Source organism: Myripristis murdjan, chromosome 18 (assembly GCF_902150065.1).
Source record: "Myripristis murdjan chromosome 18, fMyrMur1.1, whole genome shotgun sequence".
NCBI lineage: Eukaryota > Metazoa > Chordata > Actinopteri > Holocentriformes > Holocentridae > Myripristis > Myripristis murdjan.
The window spans coordinates 14,643,024-14,669,434 of record NC_043997.1 but is presented as its reverse complement, the minus strand read 5'-3'; the positions used below and the strand labels follow the sequence as shown (position 1 = coordinate 14,669,434).

At 42.4% G+C, this 26,411-nt stretch overlaps 1 protein-coding gene across 1 annotated transcript in view; it reads right to left on the bottom strand.

The window, feature by feature from the left end:
* nwd2 (NACHT and WD repeat domain containing 2) overlaps window positions 1–20,945 on the bottom strand; it is a 49,818-nt gene extending 28,873 nt beyond the window's left edge. Inside the window, exons 1-3 of the mRNA XM_030076194.1 lie at window positions 20,931–20,945; window positions 19,573–19,744; window positions 9,524–9,612 (exon numbers count right to left, since the gene is read on the bottom strand). Coding sequence (XP_029932054.1) covers window positions 9,524–9,612; window positions 19,573–19,744; window positions 20,931–20,945 — 276 coding nt within the window. The remainder of the gene's footprint in view (window positions 1–9,523; window positions 9,613–19,572; window positions 19,745–20,930) is intronic.
* Window positions 20,946–26,411: the final 5,466 nt, after the last annotated feature.

Sequence of the window (26,411 nt, the reverse complement as noted above, 5' to 3'; positions counted from 1 at the left end):
AAACCCTCCATACTGTCAACACATATTTTAGAGAAACCCCCTTCAGTTTGCATTTGATCCACCAGCTGACAGTGCAGCTGCGCTGGCCAGAGTCACACAGGATATTTTTTCTATTGGAAAAGTAATGGTCTGGCCAGTGTCGGCAGTGTTGGGCTGGACCACAGCTGAAGACAGAGGACGTGAGGTGAGCAGGCAGTCCTTTAATTCATCCTGGGACACGTCTTTTTACAACTCAAATGCAATGTGGACAAAAACATCCCAGGCTACCTCCAAATGTGGCCTGAGCAATCTGATCTCAAGACACACTGAGGGCGCGTTGCAGCTGTTTACACCTGTAATTAGAGGTGTCAGCTTGTGATCGTATTTCTCAGGATGGATGTTAATACCAACTGGGAGCAGGGTCTTATCTTCTCTAGTCCCCCTGCTAGGTGCAGCTGATACAACCCCGGTGGTTTGCTGGAATTGCCATCTATTTGCCTGTCTGACTCCCTGCTGGCTGTGAGAGAGGAGTAAAATGTAGAACTGGAGGGTGAGGTATGGAGCCTAAGTATTTTAGCAGCAAGGGCTGCTGTCTTCCTTCATGGTCTGCTGCTCATCACAGGAGCTAACTCAAATGAGTTTAGCCTTGCACAATGACTGACACATCCGCAGAGAAGCAGAGAACAGAGCATGCTGGCAGTCGGGAACCAGAGGACATCACTGAAACCAAGATGCCTGAACTTCACTTTGACAGCCCAAGAGCTATTTGTCTATTTCATGATTGGTAGGAGGGTTGGAGCTAGACCTTTGCCTATTAACTTGATTGTTGACCCGTGGGCTGTGCAATGAGACAGCAGTCAACTACCCGTCTGCTTCTTCCATAGACCACCTTCCCACCAAAAGACCTATACTCCTTTTACACTGACCTAAAATCCCTCTACCATCCAGGACTTAGCATTTCAGTCTTACATTTTGAAACTTGCAACAGTCCAAGGTAAATCGGGTTCAGCCCCTATAAACAGAGGTGTGAATGGGTCACCCATTAATTTATGACCCATAAAAGTGTGTCGATACAGAACATGCTCTACATTTTAGGTAGATAATCGTAACCTGTGTACATTTAACCTATGTAATATTATAAATTGCCAATAAGAGACTAATAAGGATTTCTGCTAATGTAAACAGCATTTTTAGTGCATACTCCAAGGTAAAAAAAAAAAAAAAAAGAAGAAAAGAAAAGAAAACCAAATAAAACCATGTAAAACCCACATGTTTGGGTTAGAAGTGGTGCTAGATGACATACTGTAGGTGAGGACATAGAAAAATGTGAAGCTATGCACTTTAAACTACAGTTTGCCTCATCCTAGACCACCACACACTATCACCTTGGAAAACCTCTCCCACACAGTCATTCTCACCTTAATAAGCATCCCTCATGTCGGCCAATTGTTGCAAACTCATTGCTTGGCACATGAGTCACTGGGTATCAATGTCACTAACCGACTTCCAACACTGTTACGTGGGAGGCTAAACTTGGCCCGGTGTTGACAAGGACCAGAGGGAGGAGAAATGAAGTGAGATGAGTGCCCCCCATTATAATAGGTTTCCAGTGGGTTCCTGCAGGAGGGGGGATGGGAGGATGCATGGTTATTAAAAGCTAAATGAAGACATTAGTAATTTATTCGCTGTATGTGTTCATGTATATGTGTGTGTGGGGGGTTACTGATTTAATTTGTCCCCTTGTCAAGTGTCCTTCCTTACAAGAGGGAAGGATGGAGAGATGGAAGAAGGGGAAGAAGGAGAAGAAAGACAGGGACAAAAACAGCAAAAATGTTTATCCAAAATGGGCAAGGACATATAGATGAAAACAGAGGAGGTAAGAGAGATGAGACGAGAGAGAAGCAGAAGTGGCATTATTGTCAGGAGTTCAGAGGAAAAGTGTTTGGAAAAGGGATTAGTTAAGGAGTTTTTTTCTTCTTCTTCTTCTTTCCTCCTTTAACGAAGGAGGCGCAGCCCAATGAACAGACATCTCCTGTGGGACTGGATTTGGCTGGACTTGTTTCACAGATTCCTTGTTTTTTCCACCCTCTTTCTTCCTCTGTTTTTGCTTTTACATTCCCTTCTCATCACTTCTTCTTTACTGTTCCTCTGCTTTACCTCTCATCTGTCTCCCACTCTTTCTCTCTCTTCCCCTAAACTATGGAAGTGGGGGTGCTGATACTTACGTAAGAGCCGAAGCAGCTTCTGCTAAGCAGCTTTCTAATGCCCTTGGAAGGCGTTTGCCCATGGCAGGTCAAGTGCAGGAGAAGCCTTTTTATTTATTGAATGTTAGACTATTAGACTTTGGGATTATGCCCAAGATGCCCAGGAAGAAAGGGCATGAAATCAGGCGGGAAAAAGGCGGAAAAAACCCACCAACAGAATGGCTCTCAGGCAAAACAACAGTAAAAATAGATATGGCACCAGCAGAAATATATCTTAAGCTGTCTACTGACGGGCAATATTAATAAGAACGTGTAGGGAGTCACTCAGAATGTGTGATGAATAAAGCCTTCATGCTGCTCAAGGGAAATACAGCTTTTAGCTGCAAATCCTTGGACAAATAGGAAGTTTTGCTATAATATTAAATCTAAACACAAAATGCAAATATAAAAATGAAGCTGACAAAACTCTGCGCAGACAATCATACGGATGGAAAAAAGAGTGGATTTCCACTTTGATATTATATCTCTTACCGCTTATGTTTCATTTCCTTAGTTCTATATTGACTAAAAGCAAGTACTGGCTGCTGCAACTATTTCTTGTTCATGAAAGTTTAATATGCTCTATTATGGACATTATGGCAGAGTTTTTAGATGCTGCATCTCACCCATGGCAAGGTAAGGTTAAAAGCCAGTCAAAGACACGAGGTAATGAGAAGACATGGCCACTGGCTACTACAATGAGTAGGAGGCCCTTTGTGAAAACACTCAGAACAATATATCCTACCGGCAAATCAACACATAGTCATTAAACAAACCATGTGATAATGTAGGTGAATAAATGGTTCAAACCATGGAAGATTAATTTGATTCGTTTTTGTTTCCACAGTTAATCTGGCTCTTGAGAAATTACATTTTTAGTTAAATTATCCAGTCACGCCTGTCAATCTTACTCAGTTCTTTCTTAAGATTCCTGTTAATGCTTTCCCATTGGAACCAACGCATGAGCAGAGTCAAAGTGCCAAGACAGCTTCTCCTGTATATTCTCATTTCATGGCTGAGAATCTGAACTTCTAAAGGCTTGTCTGTGTGGAAATTACCACAATTACCATCAATACTTTGGGGGGAAATAACCAGAGATAATGATTCTGGTTAGTTTGGGCATTAATATCAGTAAGGAAGTAGTGAAAAAACTGTAAGTGTCTTTCCTTAGGTATCCTTGCTGAGCTTTCTAACGGTGTGAACACACTATGAGACACTCCAACTGCTGGAAATATATTCAGAAATACAAACTGAAGCGGACGAAGGTCACTTTGTTGTCCTCATTTCTCTATGCAAAAAAAAAAAAAAAAAAAATCTAGCTACACTTTAACTTTTTGCCATATTGCCCTACAGCAGCCGGTCATGCACACGTATATTCTTTATGTTACACCAACAATTTATACAATGGCTCCCAATTAGCTAGCTCCCCTCAGACAGCTGTACTGCACTGTGGTTCCAAGGCAAACGAAATCCACTGGAGGGGTAGAAGTAAAGGTGAAAATGTTACGAAACAGGAGGGCACTTGGAGGGGAAGGGTGCAAACCTCTGCCAGTGCTGTACAGGACTGGTCCAAATCATCCCTCCTTCCTATCACTTCAATTTGAACAGAAATCAATTTGTTGACCCTGCAAACACAGCCGCGGGATTTGGAGTCCACACTCTATCTCTGTTAGTTCTGTAGTTATGGCGAAGAGGCGATCATCGTCTAATGGCAGAAATCCCAGATCTGGATCACTACCAAAATCTAATCAATTGTTCTTTGGCTCAAGGCCTATCTGTCCACCAAACTTCATGGAAATCCATTCCTAAGTTTTGAGATATCCTGCAGACGTACACAGACACGAATATCTAACCTCCTTGGTGGAGGTGACGAATCCTCCACTTCAGCCCCAAGGAAATGACTCATCATCTCTCGTGGGTTCAAGGTGCATCTGTAACCGAAGCTTCAGATTTATTTTCATATTTTATTTTGATTATCTGTGCTGAGCGTCTCCAGCGCGCTTGTCAAGGCAGTTGCATGTTGATATGTATCTCTGCTCCATTCTGTAGAGACTTGACTAAGGAAAACAACAGTCTGGCCTATGTGTGTGCTGGCCCGCTGCCAAGGAGCAAATGAATCAGACAGAGAGAGAGAGAGAGAGAGAGAAGAACGAGAGAAGAACGAGAGAGAAAGGCAGCCAGGTAAACAGAGATGGAAGGCGAAGGGGAATGAATAAATAAGGCTCACACCATCCTTCATGCTTTAAATTGTTTCTCCTATTCAACAGTTTTTCCCATTAGAAACGTCACTGTGGAGGCACGGCAGAGGTTGCAGTCAAACCTCAAATAGCCTATGCTAATGGAGAGAAAGAGGCGAAACATCAACATCCTCTTATCTCCTCTTCGACCCCGTTTTAACTTTCTCCTCTGGACCGTTTGAGCTTTGTATTGTTTGTGAAGCTATTCATAGCCTTGTAAACAGAACTGATTTCGGAAAAAAAAGCTATGAAGATCAAATGCATGGCGGCAGGGAAAAGCATCTTTTTGACGTGTATGTTTTTACTCACCCAACAAACAAACTAACTAACCAAAAGAAGGAAAAGAAATGATTATGAACTCTCTTAGCAATTAAATTTTCTTGAAGCCCTCTCCTTGTGGGTGATGCGTTCCAAGTGCACTGGCTTTTTTTTTTTTTTTTTTTTTTGACAAAACCACAATGACAGGCTTATTTCCCCTTCTTTAAAAGTTCCTGCATAATAGACTGAGTGAATAGCCTTTTTTTCTTTTCTTTTTTTTTTGTGAAATGTCGGCTCACCCCTCATCTCGTCTCTCATCTTGCCGCCTGTGTTGTGAGTTGTGGGGGACGTTTGACTGACAGCCGTTGAACAGAATCTCACAGCTGTGGCCAGGAAACTCTTGTTGCAATTGCACCGTCTGTGAGAGTTTGCGTGTGTGTGTGTGTGTGTGTGTGTGTTTTGTGCCTGTAAAGATGTGCAGTGAGTTTGGCAACCATAGAAAGGTCCTGCAACATTATCAAAACAATTGTTTCCAGTGGCCCCGAGATTTGGTGCGCCTGCAAGTGTCAGCATCCTGTAACAGGATACTGCTATTCAATTCGAGTAATCAGTTACTTAGTTACTTTTTTAACCCTTTGATGCATGAATTATGAAAGCCTGAGTCAAGATTTTTTTCTCATGTGTTTTTACTCTTCTTAGGGCATGAACACTTTTGTGAGTCTCCATACTTCTTTAAGGATGCAGGACTGGTATTACCATGTCATTATACTAATATTAATATGTGTTCAGCAACAAGAACTGACAGTCTCTGCATAAACCTCAATGGAGGGGAGCAGCAGAGAGCATTCTAACAGCTGATATGCAATTCCACCACAGAAACCATTGCATTTAGGAGAAAATGTCTTTTAAACAGCTGTCCACTGTAGTGACCGCTATGCGCCAAAGGCTTAAATCAGCAAGTCGTTACTTTACATTATTCGTTATCCTGATTGTTTTGTTGTTGCAAAAACAAAATGAAGTAAAATCCCTGGCTTGTTTGTGCACATAAGCTGTGTAGGTTTATGGTGGATTCTACTGTGTTTAACCCTGCCAGAAAAGGCTAACAGCAGAGACGAAGACAGACTTAAGACTGTGGAAGTTTTGAATTTGTAGGTGAAAAGGACAAGTCTGTCATTCCTGTTATGACCCTGTGGGGTTACAGGCTACTAAGGGTCACATGGTTAAACAAAAACCCAGAACAAATGAAATATGCAGATCTGTAATCTATAGGGCCATTACATTATGGCATACGCTACCAACTATGATCACTGGAGCACCCAGTAAGGCAAGTTTTGAGAGGCTGCTAAAAAAACACATGATGAATAACCCTAATGTGAATGGATTGAACTGAACAAATCATGATTGTTAAGTTGAGGTGTTGTGATGTTTGATTTTATTTGACTTTTATTTGTCTTGGAAAGGTTTTTATTAGGATTGTTAACTGTTTTTACTGAGATCTGTAATATGTGATAATTATTGTTGTTTGTTGTGGACCCCAGGAAGAGTAGCTGCTACTTCGGTGGCAGCTAATGGGGATCCAAATAAATAAATAAATAAATAAATAAATTAGCCGAGAATTAAGGTTTGTTGTTCTGGTTAGATAAGGGCTAGCCGTAGATGGCAATACACTGACTGTAATGTTAAGGCAACATGCATTTGTCATTACAAGTGCCTGCTGTGCGAATATGTCCTGCTGAGTTACAGGGAAATGTATATAAAATGATGCACAAGACATGTAGATATTTTCTATCTGATATAGTGCTGCAGCCTTAAAACAATGGTATCTTGTGTCTGAATATTTCACTCAGGATTAGTAGGATGTATCTTAAATGAAGCGTTGCAGCCAGCAGATACAGAATATGTATGTGACATTGCTGTACAATATGAAAAAATGCTTTATCTTACTTTGAAGATACTTCAAGGGAAATGTAAGGAAAAATCAGACTTAAAGGGGTTAAGATAATGGGATTTCAGAGTAGTACTGGATGAGGAGATTAGCATCCCAGCATGTGTGCCTCTCTTCAAATTGAAGTGAGCAGTGTGTCCATATATTTGAGTGGCCAGTGACCTAGCCATGAGCATGAAATCCACTGATCAATGCCTAACCAATAACACCAAATGGCCTGTGACAGTATGTTTTGCTTCCACTGGAGCTCAATCAGAGCAGACCAGTGCTCACCCAGACCGACAGTAATCTGGTGCAGCTACAGACTGCCTAAAACCTTGTCTAAACCCTGTCCTCTGTGCTTCTCTGGCAGCTGCACTATCCATCCTATTCCCATCCACTCAGGGCTAAGTCTTTATCTGTGTGCATTTTGTATATTTTTCTGAAAATGCGGGCAAATGCGTAATGAAGACGTAGTGGAAATAGAGGAAGGAGAGAGAGAGAGAGGGAGAGAGAGGCAGAGACAGAGAGAGGGATCACCGAGCCTGATCCCCTGGTTGCTGCTGTGCGCTGACTGAATGAGGACGCGGCCCTCGGCCCCTGGGCTGGAAGATTTCCGTGCCCTCTTCCTCCCTCTATCCCTCTCTCTATCTCCTGCGATCCCTCTCCATCCTCTTAAGGGAGCATTCTGAATGGAAACCGAGTCAAGTGATGAAAGACTGGGGAGAACTGGGTTTCAGCAGCTTGGCATATGTATGTCAGTGGATGTGCTTGAGAGACGACGCAAAAATAGGAAATTAAAATAAAACATAAACATGACTCGATTCAGTAGCTGTAACGGGTCAGCCACCCTGTAAGACAGCTAGGAATCAACCAGCATTTCATGCACGTAAACGGTTCACAACCAAAGCGCGAACTCCTGCACATTTGTGCAAAAATATTATCAGGCACCAGTAAGCTTCGATTTGAGCTAAAGTACCGATTTTCATGAAGGGTGGGGGTTGTGAAGGAGTGGGGGTGGGGGAGCAGGGAAGGAGGGAGAACAGAGTAAAGTGAGTCATAGTATTAACTCCCAGGCTTTCTGCATAATCATTTCAGCACACGCACCATCACAGCGAGCTGAATCACCAGACGGGCACGTGGCCACAGATACCGAGGCCAGACCTCTTCTGCCAGGCTTCTGCTGTGTTACTGTGTACTTCTCCACCACACATTAAAGATGAAGGAATATTTATTGCATCTTTTGTCCCGTGACTGTAATTTGCAACCCTAACTTCTTTAGAGTGATCACATGTAAATACTGGATAATATCTTTGCGCTGTTACACTCAGTCCACCATTAAATGCCTAAAATGCAAATCCTCTTTGTCTGCAGACTCACCAGGGATTTAAGAAATCAGCGTTTTCGCAATCAAGTAACACTCTAGTCCCTCAGCAAATACTTGTGTTGTCAGGTCAAAGTAGAGCCATATGTGACAGTTTCCGTTTTATGTCTAACGTAAGCTCCTCACAGCTGTTGCTGCATTGATAACATCTTACTATAGTGATTTTTAAAGATATAAGAGCAACATGAGGAGGACAGCATTTGTAATAGCCTAATATTAGCTGCTGGCTCAACAGGAATTTCTTAGGTGGTGCACAAAGAAAGGCAAAAAATCTAAGATGCGCCAGGCTAGTTTGTTTGTATGAAGCCACACATGGCCATATGCTCTATTTGAACTCATTAGCCAAACTGGAAGCAATGCATGTCAGTATAACAGCAAAGAAAAGTGCTAGCTTAGAAATTAATATCTCCTGCTGCAAATCTTTGTAGCAAAACTACCCATATCCATGATATTATTATTAGTATGTCAAGAAGTAAATCATGACTCATGTCTACAAAACAGTTGTCATTTTGAATTTTCTTTTACAGTTTGTTTTCAAAAGCATTCTCTGATTGACATCACTAATTTACACCTCTAATTCTCAAAAATTTCTCAAGCAGTCAAAGCAAAAGACATCACTGAGACATCACTGGGATCAGGCAGATTATTACATCCATTACGTTCTTTGCTGCAGCTTCGTCACAAAGTTTGGCGCCCCTCTTGGTTTTGAACGGGATAGCAACAGCTGACTTAATATTCATATGTTTTGATATATTTGAGGCAGATTTACACATGGAGTTGAGCTGACTGACTCGATAATCCTCACAGAAGTCAGTCACTCTAATAACTATTTTATGAATGACTGTTTTATGAAGTCTTGCTATAATGCCTGTGGTATGTTTGTGCTTTGAGCTGTTTATGATCTAGATATTCTAAACAGGAAATGAGTGTTAGCTGACAACATCTCGCTCACTACCGCTTAGGGAACAATTCAGGGGTCACCGATCCCTCATCGAAAACAAAGCTCCTCAAATCCTTCCAAGAATAATCTATAGTGGAAATCTCCCCCTGACTCGAGGGCTCTCCTGGATTTGTTAAACAAACAAACCTCTGATAGCAATCTTTCCGTGTACGCTGATGCTAATTTGCAATGCAAATGATCCTTGATCAGTGGGCACCACGGGGAGAATGGGGTAATTCTCTAACAACAACAAAGGGAAAGCCCTAGCATCGTGCTGTCTTATCCAGAGCTAGATATGTGCCAGCACTCACCGATGGAAGCCTTATCTCTACTGGCCTTCTGTCTGCTTAAAGGAAAAGGGGCCTCTGAATGTGGCTCGCTCTGCAGACCCTTCAAGGCATTCATTGCTATGTAAGCCATGATGTAGATTTGGAGGAGCCTGGCAGTTTATACTGGCAAAACTACCACTTTGGAAGTCACAGGTCTCTTGATTTAGAGGGAAGCAAGACAGAGAGAAAAAAATCAAAAATAGTCAACGACAGCAATAAAGCAAGTTACCTGGAACTCAATCCCATAGTTCTCCCGGCAGAAGTCTCGTAGTTTGGGGTAGACGTGCTCTTTCAGTGCGTTCCTCTCTGCCTCCGTGTCTGGAAACAAAACAAAAATAGAGAGCGTGAAAATAACTCTGAAACCTTTCCTCAATGAAATTTAAATTGTGTGCAATCGATGTAATCAGCGCTCATTCACAGAGAAAAACAAAGTTTGCCTCCTTGTTCTAGGAATCCAAAATACTGAAGCATTTGGATAGCTTTCAATATCTTTCAGTGCCATCCACATCAACATAAAAGTAGCGCGGGATCAATACGTGGTATTTTCCAACATGCACTCTTATTTAACACCCATAAAAGATATGATTATCTACAGCAGACACATGGCAGTGATCATATTGGACAGTCGGAGCGTCACAGAGTGAATGCCCATGGCTCGTTGTTGTGTCCCACTTTCTTTCCTCCTCTCTCTTTCCCCCTGTCTTCCAAATGGTTACGGTAATTTATGTGGACAGGCCCAGTCTCTTTCTCTCTCTTTCCCTCTCTCTATCCCTCTCTGAAGGGTGTGGATGGACAGTTAAAAAAAGAACATGCCCAGCAGAGGCCTATGTGACGAAGGAGCCGACTTCCACACGTGCACGTACACACACACACACACACACACACACACACACACACACACACACACACACACACACACACACACACACACACGCAGATGGTGGTCAGCACACAAACAGCCCCCCTCAGTCGGTAGCCATGTCATACGTAGCATGAGTAAGAGCCCACAAATTTGGTCTGACGTATCTTTCTCTCATCTATCTTTAGTAAGCCTCTGGGCTGGGACCATACATGTATCCGCCCCCAGCTACCCATGCAAAATGTCAAATCAAAAGCGAATTGCTATGAGAGTATGCAAATGAAATAAATGGCAGCTGCTGCTGCATCAGTGGGGACTCTCATCTCATTACATTACACAATGCTAAGTACAATAAATGCACAGGATTTTCCTACAGTGGCACATAACAGAAGGCACGCCTGCTTTTCTTGTTGGGGAAATGCTAAAAAGTAGCTAACAAATCCAATCCAAATCTCTCTGGCTGTGCTGTGTCTTGATGTGACCTGACAGACAGAACTGTGTTGTTGTTGGCATTGTGCTGATAACAGCAAGTCACCACTATTTTTTTTTCTTATGGGATGATGATGAGGTATGGCAGCTTGACGTTTAGTGTGTGTGTGTGTGTGTGTGTGTGTTATGTGTGTCTGTTTGTGTACACACCCACATATCCACAAACAAAGGCTGGTTGATGCTTTCTCTCTCTCCATCACTCCCTCCACTTTTTCTGTTTATTCTAATATTATTGACCAGTCCATCTTTTCTTTCAGATACATCAAGTCTGTTCTTGTTTTTTCTCCCCCTCAACCGCTTCCTTTTCCTTCCTCTGTCCCTCCCTCAAAACATGGGCAGTCAATTAACACAAAAAGACAGGAAACCCTCTGTTCCTGCATTGTTTTCTTATTTGTATGACCAAGTTGTTTGATTTCATTTTCAGTGTTTAAAATCTTGCTTGTTCTTATAACAAGTACCAAAAAGATCTCACTTGATTCCAGTGCTAATCAACATGTTTCAAGATGTCAGCATCAATTCTTGTTTGCAGAATTTTCTTGAATTAGGTGTCATTTTCTTGATCCTAGTGGGCTGATGTGCCTTATTCTGCCTTGTTTCAACATATTTATACTTCATATTTATACTTTATACTTTAAACAAGTGAAACTACATTGGAAACAAGTGGGATTATCTCATTTCCCCTTAGGTAAACTAATATTTTAACACTGAACATGAGACTTGTTAAGATGGAGACTGTTTGTTGTGTTGCTGTGTCCAATTATATGACAGTGAGACGTCCATGTTATAAATTTGCATGAAGCCCAGCACAGCTAATATAACCTAAACCAAAAACAAATGGCCATTATAACGCAAGCAATATTAATTAATCTGGTCCATTTGCTTTCATTCCGCCACATAACGGTGATTCTACTGCTGCCCTCTCTGATTTCTGAGTCTCATCAACTCGGCTTTGTCAAAGTAATCATCGTGTCCTCATTACACCTGCCCAACTGACACTCCAGAGGCACTCGGTAGGCAATATACCCAGTCTGAGATTTCTGATTAAGCGAGAGAGAGAGAGGGCGAGAGAGTGAGTGAGTGATACTGAGAAGAGACACATAGCGGCGTAAAACCTTGAGTGAGCGAAAGAATGACACAGTGGTCGTCCATGTCAACATGTATGCCACATGTACGTGTGTGTGACTGTGTTTGTGTGCTTCAGAGAGTGATCAGAGCCTCATGCAAAGAAGATACCACCTTTGTATTTTTGCATCTAGCCCAAAGATGCAATAAAATGTGTGTGTGACATTCTGGGTGGTCACACATCAGCTATACACTGTACAGACGGATGGTAAGATTGCACTGGTTCGCTTTTTTCATGGTGTGGCTTTTATTTCAGTTAACAGGCCACAGTATTATGTGTATTGTATTATGATTTGCCTTGAAAAAACTCATCTCACCCGGAATTAGTGTTTCTTTCTTATTTCTTTTTAATTTAAACATGAAGCAGCAATTCAGTACAAAAAGGTAGACTTGTTACTGGGCTTGGCATTATTAATGAAAAATAGTGACGGGCGTTCTGCTAATGTGCTCACTGTAATTTCATATTGTGCTAAAAAAAAAAAAAAAAAAGCTACAGTGAGGAAAAAAATAATCATGGTTCACCGCACATGAAAATGCAGAATCACGATTTTCGATTTTGGCACCAAGTTAATCAGTGGGTTAAGGTACATTTCATGTGCCAATAGTTTCAATAGAACAGGACTCATCTCATTATTCCCTCTGCCACGTACCCTGAAAATAATCTTAAATCTCAGAACTCGGTGTATAATTAATGGAAAGAGACTATGAATCATCAAACAGACATGAACTATAGCCTGACTGTGACCACTGCTAAAAAGGCTCTGACAACCAGTTCATGTCATTTCAGTGTCTCGCACATACTCAAGATCTGAATCCGCACCGCAATGCTGCAAACTTTGTACCATACAGTCAGTGAGCAAATGGATACTGAGAGGACCGTAACATGCTATAGGCAAACTGCAGCCATATAATTCAGCCATCCATACAAAGGCCAGATGTTCCTGCCGTTCCTGAGTGCAAAGAGACATACGGGCAATTTGAGTGTCACTGAATTGGAATGAAGGGGAGAAAAAAAAAAAAAAAAAAACGTGGGATGCAACTGGAGCTTGTTGTGCCACCACCAGCACATTGGACACTTGAGGTTACAAACTAAGATAAAAACTACAGTGTACAGTAACAGATGGTGATAGTGGCCGGCCGTGGATCTAACTGCGGCAGACACGTTCTCTGTCTCTCCGGCCAAAAGCTACAGCAATTCATGTTTGATGAAATAGCTATGATTACACATCCCTTGCTTAATACAAGACAACTAAGTTTTACGGATAAAGCCCGAGACATCAAGAGATAATAAAATAAATGTATTGTGGTATCTTCTGTGAGATACTATTGTCGGATTCTGGGCCTTCACACGTATATGAGTACTTGAATTAATTCATAATTAAAGTCACAATGAAATGGAAAATGACTTTTTCAACTTACAACCGAATTTTCCATGCCAGAATATTCCCCTATTTAAAGCTACATTAAGCAATATTACATGCATTTTTGAACAATCATGTCCCTGTCAAATAAAATGGCCTTTCTCTTCTTAACTGATTACCCATTGGTTAACATTTCTGAAAGATGCCCCTCACTGTGAAGCCCTGCCCCAAAAACCTGGTTCCACAGGAGTAAGTAATTGTGATCAGTAAGTAAGGCAACAAGAGGCTCTAAAAATCCTTTTCACTGTGACTTTAATGACCTACAGACAGATTCTATAAATATTTCTTTTGGGGTCTACATTGATGATATTGGGCAGTGGGCTAAATTTTCCTACAGACATGAAATAAGTATCATTTTATTAAACAGTACTGCAACTGTAGTCCTCTTTCTCAGTTAGGGATAAGTTCCCAGAGAGTCTCTCTTTCAAGCAGTAACTGAATAAAACCTTAAGATACATCAGACATTGCTCATTTCACTCTTAATAAGCAGCACTACACCTTATAGCAGCAGGGTCCCCTCTGTGCACATTAAAAATGCCCTTGATTTATACACCATTTGCAAACTATGCTACTTTTTTGGGTGTCAATTACGGCGGTTACAAGTGGATAATCACTATGTAATTGCACTCAGGTGTATCTACAGGGCAGGTTACTATCATCTCCATCATTCCCCTCTGAAGTGCATTTACAGTGCGCTCCATCAAGTATGCTCGAACACCCAGCGAGCAAGTGGGATGTGCAAGGGCAGCAGCTGAATTTGTTAGTGCGACGTCCTATGGGTGCGGAATTGCTCTGTAGCACTCTGGAGAAGTCAGAGCGAGGTCACTGAAAGTTGCTGCCAAACTAGTGTGAGGTCAGATTCAGCCTCCTCTCTGCCTTCAGGGGAGGAGGGGAGGTAAGGAGGCAGAGGACAACGGATCAGCAGAGAAATAAGCTCTCTAGCACGCATCATAAACTTCACACGCCGCAGAGCGGGCTGGTCTCGGCTAGCCTCCAAACCCTCACCGGCCCCCGAGAACCAATCTATTAAACAAGAGCCACCGCTGACACGGTCACTCCACCCTCCATCCCTCCACCACTCCCTCTCTCCCTCGCTCTCGCTCTCGCCAGATTGAATTCAGAAAGTGGCCAGCCGGCATAAAATTCTCTTTGGGCTTTATAGATTTAGCATTTAAGCGTCTGACATGATTGACGATGAACACAAAATTTAAACGTGGGAAAGATGGAGAGCGATTACGCAGAGAGCAAGAGACAGAGCTTTTCAAAGGAAAGAGACAATCGAGTCGAGGAAAGCTGGGATAAAGCTTCGGATTGAATCTACCGAACAAAGATAAACAGGATTGTGGGGTGAATTTCAGTGTAATCAGTGGTCTCAGTGATGACATGCTGTATAGACTGAATGATGGTGTGCATTGGAGGGGTTGATGATTTTCTGCTTCGCATCCCTCGGGCCCCTTGCTCTTTTCAACTTTAAAGAGCTAAAGTGATAACTTACATACAAATAGCTGTCTATAGCACATCGGCGATGCCAAAGCCCCTGAGGTTAACGACGTAAGAGCAAGGTAATGCAGCTGTGTTGATATGCTTATAGGGATCTACATGAACAAAAGCACAAACACACACTGGTTCGACAGGCTGTGTGACACCCAGACACATACACACAGACACACACACACACACGCAGGAAAATTGCAATTGGCTCTTCTTTGGTTTGTTGCTGCTGCCTGGTAATTGACAGGAGCAGATAACAGGGTTTTTAATTGATCAGCTGTGGCCACACACTCACACACACACACATACACACACACAGTCATCCACCTGAGCCAAGAATGTGAGTGATGTTAATAATGTGCTCATTTTTAACATCATGGAATGAGGATGATATCCCAAACCACACTGCTGTATCAACTCCTGAGAAAACCCCCATTTTTGAATTGTTATCCAGAACTGAAACTGAGTGGTATGCCCCTTTACAGACCACGCAACCAAAAACAGCAGAGGTCTGAATTGCTGAATACAGCAGTGGGAGAACATTGCAGTCATCTGTGGCTTTTGATTAAGGGCATTAGAGTCAGTATATTCAGCGCAGCCAACACTATAACCAGAGAGCACATAAAATTGTAGGCACTGTATATCAAAGCAGAGTGGGGCTCCCAGTCACTCAGACACAATAAAAATACATTTATACTGTTATGATCATGAGTTTATCACTGTGGATGGCATTGCGGAGATCACTCTCCTTGGTATTCAATTCAAAATAGTGAAAAGGCAACGTTTTGTGCCATTTGTTTATCCCGATAAGTTAGGCTAAGCACACATTATCTTTAGCAACTCTTTCATATTCACACTGCTACATTCATACTGTGAACACGCAACAGTTGGGCGCTCAGCTGGACAAATGCAAATTTGACTGCCTTGCTTAATGGCACCTTGACAGTAGTTGGTGAAGAAGAGAAAGTGTTACTTACTTCCCCTGCCCTCATTTTAAGATTTGAACTGACCACTTTCCAGTTGCAAATGACTAAATCAAATATGAGAACATCTTTGACGGAGAACCTTAATTCTGATATTGTGAGGATACTGTGGGGAAAACTACTGGTGAATTTTTTCATAAAAAGTCTTTAGTAATGTGGATATGATGACCAAGCAGGTAGAGGCAAAAAAATAAAACAGCCACAACAGTCTAATGAGTTCAGATTTGCTGAATTGCATCCCTTTACTATAATGCAGCTTTTAAAACCAGGAAAAGATAACAGTTACTCCATATGAAAATATTACATAACCCCAAATCCCAGACTACATCTGAGATTTCGTCAAAGCCCAAGTCACAAACCTGCTTCGTAAACCTACAGACCACCACCAGCCTGAGAGTGCCCTATAATGATGCTTCTGGTTTCTTTTATACCAGAGTGGTTGACATTGAAGTAAAAAAAAACAAACTTATCTTTACTGAGAATGGACAACCTGCAGTCTCAAGGTGTACATGGTCAGCTTGGGCCATATCATACTGTAGATTTGAACATATTTTAAGTTAGATGCTGTCAACATGGTGCATGTACAGCCCCCTCTAGTGAACATGGAGAAACAAGCACTGCAGGAGGATGCAGGGCAGACATGGGTCATATTTGTGAATAATTCTTCTTGTGTTTGTTTTCACCATTCTTATCAGAAGGGCGGGGTTTGAAAGACAGGACAGGACAGCGAGTAGTTTAGACAATCACAAGGACGCATCTGATAGGTTAAGTTTCAGTTACTGACACTGTGCAGTTAACCATCTCCAAGCAGGGACATATGTGTAACAAATTTGAAGAATTATGAGGAGATTATGCCTTTGGTCTGGTGTGTGTGTGTGTGTGTATTCACAACCTTTGAAAAATGTTTCTTCTTGCTGCTTCCGCTCTCTCTCTCTTCACTCACCGTCTAGCTCGCTCGACCACCACTGCTCTGTCTCTCTCTCTCCCTCTCCCTCTTGGGGAGAGGGATACAAAAGGGTCTCAATACGCTAGTCACTCTCATCATTCACTGTTGAGCTCACTTCACCACCGGTGTTTTCTCCCTCTATCTTTCTCTTGGCGTATTACTGGGTCACTACACTGCTCCCTCACTTCATTCATTGTCTAGCTCGCTCATTCTTTTATCCAACAGTGGCCGTGCGCACTCCGATCGTGGGTGAAAAAATCCAGGACGTGTGTTGAGGTTTTTTGGCAAGTTTATAAACACTTTGCTGACAGAGAGAGTCAACAGAACGCAGAGGAAACACATAGGAGAACAACACTGTTAATGTGTCAGACTTATCTGTCAACAAGCGGGAGTTAAAGTAGGTTAAATAGTCTGATGCTTCACGACTGTAAAAAATTAAATGTACAACAGACATCTTGTGTATGAGAGAAAGAGAGAGAGAGAGAGACAGACCTTAGTAGCAGCTTATTTTTCAATCTTCTGTTTTTGTGTTCGTGCTCCTTTTGAAACACTTTTACTGTTGAAGGTCATATGACCTCCAGGGCCACCGGTTCCTGATCACTGGCATAATGTGTTTAATAAAGTGGAACAGATACAGAGACCCAATGGGCTTTGGGAGTTTCACAGTTTATTTTCTATACTCTTTGAATCTTACATTCATTTAATTTTTCTCCAGTTTTGCACAGCACATTGGGTATTCTAAAAGGGGAGATACGCCTGGTGGAGATCTGCACTCTACTGAGTGTGCTCCTCTAGCTGCTGTATGATCCAGGTATGAATGCGGAGCAAACAGTAGCATTACTGCTTTAAATAGGTGAGAGTGCAAAGTAGCTCTACAGCTGGTTTAATGTTCAGCTCTTTCTCTCTTGGGCTTCATTATAAGGACGTAGCATCAAATACTAGTACCTCGCTTCGGTGGAAACAGCGGTCATAATTAGCTCTTTTCGCAGCTCTAACTCAGCTGTGTGTCTTTCCATTTGTACAAGCGCCGTTAAAAGCTCTATTTGCAATAACCCCCTTGTCGTTTTCCCATCCATGCATAGATTGGAGCATCAAAGGCATGCTGAGATGGGATGGTCTAAATGACTGTGCCAGCTACAGGTGGCTAAACAATGCTAGTCCTCACCATCTAGTTTGGGCCATTAACAGTGAGGGAATCTAAGTGAAATCTGAGGTCATTGCATTCATTTCAGTCCATTGCAATTTGCTCACCAAAGGCAAACAAATAACAGCAATGCATCGGCAGGAGTGCCCTCCCTTTTTAATCCCTGCATGCCCTCCTTCTCTCTCTCATACCCTACTCTACTTCCCTTGCCTTGTTTACTCCAGTTTTAGTGAGCCTATTTTTACCCCCTTGCCCAGAGGGTATATTCAAATACGGAGCTGCAACTAGATGTCTCCCTCACGACCCGACTGTCTTGCACTTGGCTCACATTATGCACCCTGTGTGTTGAAAGCAATATGTTGATTCACTGGGTTATCTTGGGGAAATTTGCTTTGTGAAATTATAGATTGGCCTAACCATAATTACCATCGCAGGGCAGCGGCCTAGAGGGGATGTTATATATGTCTAGGGTATGGAGGGGATGTTATATGTTTGGTTTTGTGTGTGTTTGTTTGTGTATGTCCGCAGCTAATCTCGCATACTAAAGGGCCTATCAGCTGAATATTTTTTGAGCACAGTTATGATCAAGGACCTCTCATGGATTTGGTGATTCAAAACCTCTGATAAACGTGTGTTGTCGCGACCGTTGCTCCCTCTCTTCATTCATGCTCTAGCTCTCTCGACCACCACGGTACTCTCTCTCTCTCTCTCTGACCTGACTGTGGTTTGCAGAACATTAGCAAAGGCAGAACTACTAGACAGCAACAAAAGTGATTGCATAGCACAGCTTTTCTTTTTGAAAAGTGCAAGTTCATATTTGACTTGGTTGCATTCCTGTGCAGGGAGGCGGTGCGTCCACAGACCTACAGGCATTACATTTTATTAGGTTGATTTTTTTTATCTTGAGCACTGCATGTTTAGAACTTTTTACCATATTTTATATTCACTTGACTTGGACTTGGTGTACAAAAGTCATAATGCCAATAAAGATACTGTTTTTAATGTCCGTGTGTGTGTGTTTATCTGTCTGCAGCTAATCTCGCATACTACTGGACCTATCAAGCTAAATTTTTTTGTGTTTCCCTTCTCCCAGCAGGCAAAAAAGGGGTGGTTTGTAACCTAAGACTGAGCACTGGATAAGGAGAGATACGCCTGGTGGAGATCTGCACTCTACTGACTGCAGCCTTCTAGTTCACCCAGTTGTCTAGTGGTATCCCGTGGGATAAGTGCATCTCTCAATGTCACAGCTCAATAGTCCCCAATCAACTGTTAGCTGACTTTTCCTCAAAAACAGACCTAATTTATTCACAGATAATACTGAACATGTATCTTGCACAGCACAAACATGTCAAGCTTGGCAAATGATCCATTTATGCTAACTAACCTTATTTAAGGATGTTAGAGCCATTCTGAGCCTATGTCTAGGCAAATTTTGCTTGATTTGTTCCAATGTAACTTCTCTCAACAAATAACCATGAAACACATAATTAAATCTTTCAACAAGAGACTTGCTTTAATTGAATTTCTCTGATTTAAAGCAATTATACTCAAAAGGCTATTATCTAAAAGAGGTTAGGCCTACATTTGAGGACTTGTGCAAAAATGAACTGGTAATTTGAATAGTCTGAGTACCCTAAAATGTGTTTGATAACTCTGGATGCAAAATGTAGCCTTATTATTATAAACAGCCTTGAAGAATAAGCTGTGTCATAAAAAAAAAATGTGGTTATTTTTTGTGTCATTTGATGGACCCTCCAGGCTTGGAAAGTACTGGTATGTTGGTGAGCGTGCGTGAGCAAGGGGGGTGGGGTAGTGACTCTTACCATCGGGGTTGGCACAGATGAAGACCCGGACGCTGCGGCCGGTGGGGACGTGGTGTGGCGGCAGGGCAAGGATGTTGCCGCTGATGGCAGCCCTGCGCAGCGCCGACTCCCGCGGGCAGGGCTGCCTGCTCCCCACTCCCGACGGCCACATGGGGGGCGACTTCCAGCGTGGCTGCGCGCGCACACACACACACACACACACACACACACACACACACACACACACACACACACACACACACACACACACACACACACACACACACACGCAGATGGGGAATATTAGAGTGGTCTGAAGCGCGCACACACATGCGCCTGGACAGCCGTGCATGTTTGCGCACAGACTCTCCTCTTCCACTACACACAGGGCATCAATTCACCCGATTCTCACACATGGCTAAGGTATGGACATGCATCACATATTTGCTACAATAACTTAAAAACTTGTTTTATCTCCTTAATTTCTATGGGCAGTGATATTGCTCTGCACTATAATACACTCGGATCAGTCATAAATTACAGTATTACAGTATTAGATGTAGGTCACCCAACTATGTTGCACAGGCGCATGCAGTGTTGAGAATAGGACCTGCATGCTTCACTGGTAATGTGTATAAATTAGGGCTTCTAAATATATTTCTGTTGTTTTTTGTTTGAACTAAGCCCTCAGTAACAAACATCAAGTGATCGCTTATAGTAGTCTATAGTCAAGAAACAGCGAGTTAATATACCGTGCCATACCCAATTAACGCCCATGCATACACACACACTACACGCAATAATCAAGTTGGTATGGATCTGCAAAGTCCGAGGCAAAATACATCACTGAGCACGGTAATGAGATTTAAGATGTTTGCTAATGCGTTCATGTCGAAGGTATGTTATTACGCACAGCCTGCTACCGTCATGATGCATGCGTAATTTGAATACATGTCCTTGGACGCATTCATGAATTTTCATGCCACTGTGAAACAAACAAACCGACAAACAAAATAAGACGATACAAAACTCAAATAGACGGACAAGGCAAGCATCGGTCATAATCCCACCCCAGAGAAGATGCTTGCAGAGGGAAGAGTAAAGGCGAATAACCGCTAACAATGGTTATTCCGCCAGGAGATGTCAAGTCGCTGGTTTTCCGGAGTTGTTCTATCCTGAAATCTTTGTTTCACAGACGGAAAACCTCGAAAAAGACAACAAAAGGGAGGGAAAAGTTGGGTAGTCCGCTACTAAACTCTAAACAAATCCTTTAACAGAGACAACTAAATCACTGAGGCACCGCATCCAAAGAAAGGACTTGACTACTGTGGAGTGATGCTGAGGACAGGCACAACAACAGGACACTTCTTGTTGCTCACATTCATTCGCTTCATTTCGTGACTCCCGAAAATATCCAAACGTCAACGACGATAAAAGGCAGATAAAAACGCCCATCAGAGTTTTCGTGGCCAGGACTCGGCACCCGGAGACTGTAAAACGGACGCCGTTTGGCGGAGAGCTCTCCTTGGCATCCTGCTGTCTCTACGAGCCGACCGAGCTCTGAGCTGGAAACATTGTGAAGCGGGCCAAAATAAAACCACGAACCCGGTGGGTATTTTCAAAATAAAGCGCCCACTGACTGACAAGTTGAAACAATCAACTAAAGATAATGGATGCAAAATAAAACTAGATTGGCAAGATGAATCTGTGGTATAAAATTAAATTAAATGACGTTTTCTCACACTTAGTATCTCTTCTAAACAATGGTATTCGGCAAAGCAACCCGGTACTCACCTGTTTTTCTCAAAATGAAACAAATGCGCTATTACTTTGAAGGCAGAATATAAAACTTCCGCGTATATTCTTTGAGGCTCTTTCTGCCGATATTGACGCAGGCGGCTGGAGAGCTCTCTCTCTCTCTCTCTCTCTCTCTCTCTCTCTCTCTCTCTCTCTCTCTCTCTCTCCGGCAGACAGTCTACTGCTAGCCTCCGTTTTTATGAAAATTATAATGAACCGCACCGTCAGCAGTGTATTGCCCCAGCTAACGTTATTACTCTTACCATTCACGGACAATGCAACAAATTACGACCTCATCTTTAACATTGACGTTACCATTATCAGAGGGGGAAAAGTCGCTTATGCTGTAGCCAACCGATTTAAATATGGAAAAAGTTCTCGTAATTGCACTAAGTGAGCTATTAAGAAATGGCACAACGTGTAGATACTCTAGGTGGACGTATTTATCCTGTAAAAAAAAGAAAATAAGGTCAGGAAGAGCAATACTTTCACTAACAGAAGAAGAGTATCCCTATCTTTGAAGGTAAGCTAGGCGTAAAAGTGCCTCTGTTAATGCTAAAGGTGGAACTGAAACGTGAAATTATGGTGGGCTTCTACCTTGAAATGAGTAACGAAGTCAGTAACGCGTTATTCCTGGAGTAGCGGGTCCGACACCGGTCGTCATTGAATAAGTACCGGAGGTGTGCGTCCTCTGCTGTGGCTGGGCCAGCAGGAGGAGGCGAGCACTTCAGCAGGAGGCGGGGGAGAGGGGTTTGAATTAAATGCCTTATCGATAAATGTACCTCTGCTCTGCAGCCCCTGGTTATTCGCGCTGGAAGTTTAAGTGCATTGGATTTGTACTAAACGGAATTGATTACTGTGCTGTTCTTGTGAGGGAAACGCTGAACCATATATTTCCCCCCTCAGTCTTAGTGTTCAAGGGGCAGCAAGGCAGCAATTCCCCGAATTTGATGAAGGATGTGGTTTTGTCGTCTGGCCCATAATGGCCAGCCATTGTGATGTTTTTGAAGGTAGGGCAGTTTACAAAAAGGAAAAAACAAACAAAAACAAACCTACAACCCTGACTGTCATTTGTCAAAATTTGAGGTTATATTTAAGACTGTTCCTACTGATAAAAGTAGGACTTTTTTTTTTTTTTTTTATCCCACCATCACTTAAAATGTATGTATGTAGCCCAAACAAATTTTTACTGCCTCAGTGTACATGTTAGACTGATCTTTAGATGTTGCACAACCTACTAGGCCTGTAGTCAGTTTTAGTTTGGGCTCAGACAGTAATTCCACAGGAAGCAAATAACCTGATATTTATTAGATTAAAAACTTTCAAAATTATGTGGACAGAGTAAACAGAGGAGGATTAGTGACACAATCTCAAATGAGACGCTGCCTTTTGAAACAAATGGTGCTATTAGCGTGGCAAAGACTTGTTACATTGCATATAAGCACACAGAAGACTCAGAACTAGCACCCGACCAGGTCCAATGGAGACAAATGAACAGAGATATGGAAATATTAATGGAAACAGTTCATCACAGCTCCTCCCCCATTAATAAACAACAGCATGACCATTTAATGTTGCAAGAGGCTGCAAATCTTATTTCATATTTCATATTTTAGGTTTCAAAGCCCAATGCACATTATATTCAAACTTTATGCCACTGTAATTAGAGGATCTACTTTTTTCCAGAATGACAGAAAACCTACAAAGTGCATTAACATGCATACAAATGCTACAATTTAACACATTTTAAAGTCTTGTAACCTTGTAGTTAGATAAACAAACAGGCACGATGTGACTTACTGTTGTGTTGGCAGGTGTTGAAGCAGACTCTAAGGCTCCACAGGCTGAGTGACACATTTAAGCAGCCCGCAGGACCACCAGCCCACGCCCGAGACACATTCAAGCCCCGGAACAGTTCAAGCCGGGCACCGGAGGAGGAAGTCTTATTCCCAACAGGGTATGACCTTTATTTACTTGATTCTTCCATTCCCTTTCATAATCCCCAGTTAGATTAATCATCGGTGCACCTGCACTGGATTAATGCATCACAGTTGTGCAAAAGGAGGCACTCAACTGAACACAACTGGCTGGCACGATGTGGCAGGTGACCAATGTGTTCAATCAGTGTCCGCAGCTAATGTGGGTGTGCTTGTGTATGTGCTTACATGCCAAAGGGCATTTGTGTGTGCATGAGTTTGTGTTTACGTGTACGTGAGTGTGAGTGAACGCCTGCAGGTGTGGGTGAGTGTGTGTGCACATGGCATGTATCTGCTTGCGTATGGTCACACAAGATGTATTGCAAAATGTGCGTTTGCAAGTATTTGTATGCGTGCATGTCTGTGTGTGCACGTATGTGTGTGCATGTTCCCATCCCCCAGCCCCTGTATTACTCTAAGCCAGTATGAGTCACCACGGTGACGAGATGTGATCTGTCACTGGGGAGACACACAGACAGAAAGGACAGACCCTGGCTGTTCACTTGGCACACTTTCACTCAAACACACACTCACACATACACATGCAAACGTGCTCACCCATGCACGTGCACATAGCCCCAGACAAAAATCCATATCCTCATCATCGGACAAACATGCCTTTTGTCATCAAAGACACATCCAGTCCCCAGTATCACAACGCACACAGAATATCACACTGTGGAGACATTTTCCAAGGGGTCAGGGATCACACCATACACCCGAACACACACACACATATGCTTGCACACACACACTCACACATACAACCAGATACCTACTTCTCAAATGGCTTCAGCTAAATGGTTGTTTGTGTGAGACATTTGGAGAGGAAGGGAGAGTCACAAAAAGGCAGTTCGGCATGTCTAATGTGCTTGGCTGTTTTTTGTGCTGTGTTTGTTTTTTGTGTCCATTGGTACTACTAACTTCATTCCTTATTTAAAATACCCAGTTGAAGTGGACTTGATTTCCTTCCAGTTTTCTGACTAGCTGAGATCAAGGTACTTCAGCAACACATGGCAATCTGCCTTTGAGTCCCATGTTTTAAGCCCAGCATGACACATCTCAGCAGGAATATGTTTTGCTGATTGAAGTCGTGACAAACAAGTAGCCCCAATAATCTGATTTCTGCTTACATGTGGGACACACAAAATGTGGGAATTCTTCTGTGGCAGGTTGGACGTTGATGTTTCATTATTGGAAGTCTGGGGGAGCTATCATTGTTACAATTAATTTGACTGTGGAACAAAAACGAAACCCCACATATAGTGTGGTATACCAGAGAGGTCTGGAGGTTAGAAAGATGTTCTTGCGACCTTAGATCCCTGCAATAGTCAAAGTTTAATCCTGTTGAAATTTCCTTCAGAATGAGCCCTCTGGTGAAAACACAAGTTTGTGACAGGTGTTTGGGAAGGCTGTAGGCGAGACAGTTGCTGACATTACTTTATGCAAAGTAAATTAACTCGGGGACCTTGCAGATCAGTGCTTGTGTGTATAAGTGAGGTATCTGTGCCATCAATCTACAAGAGGAACTCTTGTGCTATTGATGAGTAATCGTAAAAATGATTCAGTCTCTTTGTACATTAGGTGTTTTTCTAACAATGAATGCATCCGTCCTCCCCCACATTTCCACCAGCCAATGTTTACGCTCACGCATCCGATAACACTACTTCTCTCATAAACCAGGAGATAGGCTGCAACTGAATAAAAACCTGCTAGCGGTGGCTTAGGAGGACTCAGACATAATCCTGCTATTAGCCATGACAGGATTCCAATCAGAGCCCCAACAACAGTTCCCCCAACTCTTTTTACCACCAAAACACAGGATTAAGATGTCACCGCCAACCTCTTACCCCCTACATGCTATCAGTGCAAACACAATTTTGGTTTAAAAACAAGTGTCAATGACACCATTTCTGAGTCGCAAGCACTCAAGCCACCAAACACAACAAATGTCTTTGTGGCTCTGTGCAAAGACCTGAGACAACAGAGGCACAATTCACACTGGCACACATGCCGCAAGGATAACTGGATCTCACATGCATTGCAAAGAGGGAGCCCATGTAATTAAGAAGAGCTGACAAAACATATATTCTAGCCTTTATATACACTCATAATTGAGTTGCTACTCTCTTAAACATCTTTAAAAAAAAAAGTCTGTAGTTCACTTCAGGTGCTTATAGCAACATATTTTAACAGTGTGTGTTGTTGATGCACCTGCTCACTCACCTTATTGTATACCAAAGTTGGAAAGATTATCAGCAAAATACCTAAAATGTAAAATGTAGAGACTTATACATACTTTGTAGCATTATACAAATCTGTCTCCATCTTGCTAAAATACCTCCTCCCTCAGAGAGTAAATCCTCCACCACAACAAGCATCAGCCAAGTCACTGCAGTTATGTCAGGTCACTGTGAGTTCGAGAGGCATTTCAGCTATCATAGCATTACCTCTGTGCCAAACAAAAGCTGAGGTGAGGCACGCAGAGTTATTAATGGCTATTTACAGCCATGTCAACCATGGCACTTTTCAGCACTCACCAATTAGCGGTTTTGTTTGTGCTCCCGCTGTGACCTTTAGTGCGTAATTGATTTGAATCCACTGTTTTTTTTTTGGGTGAGACCGAACGTGTAATGATTTAAATACACATGCACATGCGCACACAGGCACACACACTCACACACGCATGCACACACACACACACACACACAAACATAGATTCATGCACACATATACTCATAGAAAGACAGACACAAACACACATTATACACACATCTTTTTGCATGTATTCACATGCACCTACGTATATAGTCATGCAAATGTGCACACACACTCACACACACGTCATGCACAAACACGCACATACACTGATGCACATGCACAAATACACTGGTAGAAATATACATGCATAATTACCCACTTACAGTCATAGACACACAGATACACACATGCACTCACAGACAGAAACATGCATGCACAGGCATACATATACACTGACATATACAAACAGAGCTGTGTGACTACACACATGAGTGCACACACATACCTTCATATACACAGCACTGCTGATTGGCTGGGGAGGGTTTC